Source organism: Cherax quadricarinatus, chromosome 37, assembly GCF_038502225.1.
Source record: "Cherax quadricarinatus isolate ZL_2023a chromosome 37, ASM3850222v1, whole genome shotgun sequence".
Taxonomy (NCBI): Eukaryota; Metazoa; Arthropoda; class Malacostraca; order Decapoda; family Parastacidae; genus Cherax; species Cherax quadricarinatus.
Window position 1 is genome coordinate 9,018,779 of NC_091328.1, and position 4,425 is coordinate 9,023,203.

General features: G+C 36.6%; 1 protein-coding gene across 1 annotated transcript; it reads right to left on the minus strand.

Moving 5' to 3' along the window:
• Nucleotides 1–432: 432 nt before the first annotated feature.
• Nucleotides 433–3,116, minus strand: LOC128702409 (neuropeptide-like protein 30). The gene is made up of 3 exons (XM_070091724.1): nt 3,044–3,116; nt 2,041–2,243; nt 433–648 (listed from the first exon to the last, which is right to left on the minus strand). The coding sequence occupies exons 1-3, from the start codon at nt 3,062–3,064 to the stop codon at nt 600–602; spliced, it is 273 nt and encodes a 90-aa protein (XP_069947825.1). The 5' UTR covers nt 3,065–3,116; the 3' UTR covers nt 433–599.
• Between the last annotated feature and the right edge of the window lie 1,309 nt (nt 3,117–4,425).

Consider the following 4,425-nt stretch of genomic DNA (forward strand, 5'->3'; position numbering starts at 1 on the left):
TCCTCCCTTTGGTCTCCTAAAGTCCATGAAAAATAAAGTCAGTTGATCAAATGAAAATGCTGGCCCACAGATGGCTCCAACCTCATCCTGTTCCCTACTTGTATGTCTCATAACAGTAAAAATGCTTTCAAATGCTGATGTAGGCAACAGCTCTTAGCTTGTCTATTAATAAAGCTAGGAATCCTTAGCCTGTAAATAGCTTGTCAATAAAGCTAAGGATCCTTAATCTAACCTTGTCAAACCTGTGTAAAAAAAAAAAAAGCAGCTCTCCCTCTTACCGTTGCTTTTCCCTCCGCACCTCTGGGTACCATTCAAACATAACCATTGCTTCTTCCCTTATCATTTCTGGATCTCCCGGTGTTTGTGTGTGTGAAAAAATGCCAAATATACTATATAATGAGAGTTTCGAACATGAAATGAAAACAAGATAACTCTGTTTGACTCTATTTATTATTCATAAATGTTGGTGAGAGATAACTTTAGTGCAGATGTTTACAAGTTGGCCATCAGGTGTGTCGCCAGTAGACGAGGCTCGTTGTTGGGGTCATTCTCAGGGTCAGGTGTCGTTGTTGTGTCCGTCCAGCCGCCCAACTGCCTCTCTACTTGCCGAAGCCACCACCATAACCATGACCAAAGCCGCCATGATGACTGAAGGCGACATGTAAATATTAGTCACTAGATACACTTCTCCCGGGGCAGGTGTACATCATGGCTTTTTTTTCCTCACTCATATATATATATATATATTATATATATATATATATATATATATATATATATATAATGTCGTGCCGAATAAGCAGAATTTGCTATCTTGGCTTTAATAGCAACGCTCATCTTGCCACACAGGACAAGCGAAAATTTGTGTATGCAATAATTTCGCAAAAATCATTCTAAACCTAACGAAAAAAATATATTTCATTGTGTTTGTTTAGTATTAAATTACTGTAAAATTATTTAAAATATATTTAGTAGAATTAGGCTAAAATAAATTGCGCTTGTTATAATAAGGTTAGGTAAGTTTTGTAAGATGCTTTTGGTGCAAAATTAAATTTTTTTACATTAACGTTAATGAAAAAAATATATCTTTAAACGTATAACAGAAATTTTTAGAATGGGCTTAATTTTAAATGAGTTCTTGCTAATTGACCAGTTTTACCTATTAGGCACGACATATATATATATATATATATATATATTATATATATACATATATATATATGTATATATATATATATATATATATATATATATATATATATATATCTTCTTTCTTTCAACAAACCGGCTGTATCCCACCGAGGTGGGGTGGCCCTAAAGGAAAAACGAAAATTTCTCCTTTTACATTTAGTAATATATAGAGGAGAAGAGGTTACTAGCCCCTTGCTCCCGGCATTTTAGTCGCCTCTTACAACATGCATGGCTTACGGAGGAAGAATTCTGTTCCACTTCCCCATGGAGGTATGAGGAAATAAACAAGAATAAGAACTAGAAAGAAAATAGAATAAAACCCAGATGGGTGTGTATATATATGCTTGTACATGTATGTGTAGTGTGACCTAAGTGTAAGTAGAAGTAGCAAGACGTACCTGAAATCTTGCATGTTTATGAGACAAAAAAAGACACCAGCAATCCTATCATCATGTAAAACAATTACAGGCTTTCGTTTCACACTCATTTGGCAGGACGGTAGTACCTCCCTGGGTGGTTGCTGTCTACCAACCTACCTACAATATATATATATATATATATATATATATATATATATATATATATATATATATATATATATATATATATATATATATATATATATATATATGTTAATTGTGTATAATTTAATGTAGCCCTGCTATGAGAAGCGTACTTCATGAACTGTTAAGTGTAGAATATTCAGTAGATTACACAATAATTTATTTTTTTTAGATGTGTATTTCATACAACACTGAGAAATTTGAAAAACTTCATTGTTAAGAATTTTACTTATCGTATATACATAACCATTTTGTTCTATTGCAACTTTCTCTCATGCTAACTTACCCGCCAAAGCCGCCTCCGAATCTACCGCCACCGAATCCACCATGACCAAATCCGCCACGACCAAATCCACCACGACCAAATCCTCCGCCGAATCCGCCGCCGAATCCGCCGCCGAATCTACCGCCACCGTATCCATACTGACTCACAGGGTCTGGGTAAGCCATGGCCATTGCCACCGTGGCCACCACCACCACCACCATCATCTGGGACGGAAAGATGACAAAGATTAATCTTGTGTCTGTAACTTGACGCTGCTGACAATGAGAGTTTTGAATGACGAATTTTGTGCTAGTTTATCAACTCAATTTGCGTTTTAAAATTGACAGTTTTCCACGCTAAAAGTTTATGGAAGATACCATGATGGTACCATGAAGGGTCACTTGATGAACATGCTTATTGTACCATCGAAGTTCAGTCAAGTGTCCATGATTGTACATCAACCATAGACAATTAAAGTTTGATACAAGTATTACAGATGGATAATTGTAGACAGTACCATTTCTCTCCAAGACTCACCATGACCCATATAACACTGATTAACATTGTCTCTACAATTAATACCACAGAATGTATTACAGTGTGACGAAACTTCTTTCAGTAGATCTCCAACAGCAATTTAAGCTCCTTAACACAGCTTGTATTTCTCTTCAGTTGTGGACTGGCATTTTACATCATAAAGAATATACCCAACTTTACTTTAAATGGATAAATTATCATTATCTTCTCCATGCTATTAAAATTTATTTGATACTCCGTATTTCATAACAGGAAAGCCCTTCAAGGTATTATTTTTAACTATAAGCAGTAAAATCATACAGATGACACCTCATACATTGTTCATAACAAAAGCACTGATCTGCAACATGCGTCTATTCTTCAAGCATTCCAAAAACATCTACTACCACTAACAATGACAATAGCAAGTTCCGCGGATCAACAGTACTAGTATCAGTCATGAGAAATACAACTTTCAACACCACCGCCAAAAATAGGAGATACTAACCAAGGCTCGGAGGTAATTCATAGCGACCACAACTAACTTCTTAAGCGTCAGGTGAAGCGACTGATACTGTCCTTGTTCCTCATCCTCCATTTATAGCAGGTTACCATCCCCTCCCCCTTCGCCATGCTTCCCTCCATCCCGTCCTCTCGTTACGTTGCCAGGTAACTACTAATTCTTACTTAATCACACCACTAAATTGAACAAGACTTCCAGTGTCCGCAGAACAGCTGTTATTTTATTTCTGTATTTTCCCATTTTCCTGAAAGTATTTCACGAAACACCGTTTAAAGAGATGTAGAAATATTAATAACTTTAGCAGTCAGATGGGCCTTCAAGAGCGGGTGCTCCTACTGGGATCCGGAGAAGACAGTCCACTTTTTTGGGGATTCCTGCACATTTTGATCGCCCTAAGTTCTTGTCTGTTCCTTCCTGTGATAAGCCCACTGCGTATTTTGTATCAACAGCAACGAAATCAGCTAAAACAGAATACACGACACTGAAAAGGGGGTCAACGGAATTCTCCGGAACAATATACAACGAAATCATCAGCAAAGAAAATACCATCAAGGTTAAAAACCGACAAAAGTCGCAGAAACAAGGAAAAAAGAGCAGCAGTTGGAAAGACAGAAACAACTTAACTAGCACCAAAAGTAGCATTAAAGAATCTGTAGCAACATCAGAAATAAAAGCAGCATCAGAAGAAATGTAAACAGTAGCAATAACAGAAACAAAAGAAAAAGAATCAACAACAATAGCAGCAGCGGCCGCAACGGAAAAATCGCAATAATAGTAGCATAAATATTTCGACAATGAAAATTTATAATTTCTGTGGAAGAACTGATACTGTGTTCTTTTATTTATTTAATGTATTGTATTGTTTTCAATAAAATTTAAAAAAAATAGCATAAATGAAAAAGATCAGCAACAGTGGTAGTAGCGGCAACAGTAGCGCAGTAGCAGCGACAACACAAGCAAACGCAACAGAAACAGCGTCAAGAGAAAGTGAAGCAGAGGCAACAGTAAGAGGAGGAGCACCAACGAACACAAACAGCAGCAACATAAGACAGCATCTAAAGCAAAAATAGTAAGTAGTGACAACAAAAGCAGCAAAAAAAAACATGAAACGTATAAATAATAGACAGAAGCAACAGCAGCAACATAGTGTCAGTAACAGAAACATTAAGTAGTGGAAACAACAACAACGGTAACAGGAGCAGCAGAAGCAACCGGAATAAGTCAACAGCAAAAAAAAAAAAAGTAAGCAGCAACAACAGAAGCAGCAGCACCAGCAGTAGCAAAAGAAACAACAATATAACAGTAGAGAACATTACTAGAAAAGGAGCAGTATGAACAGACGCATCAGCACGACAACAACAGAAACA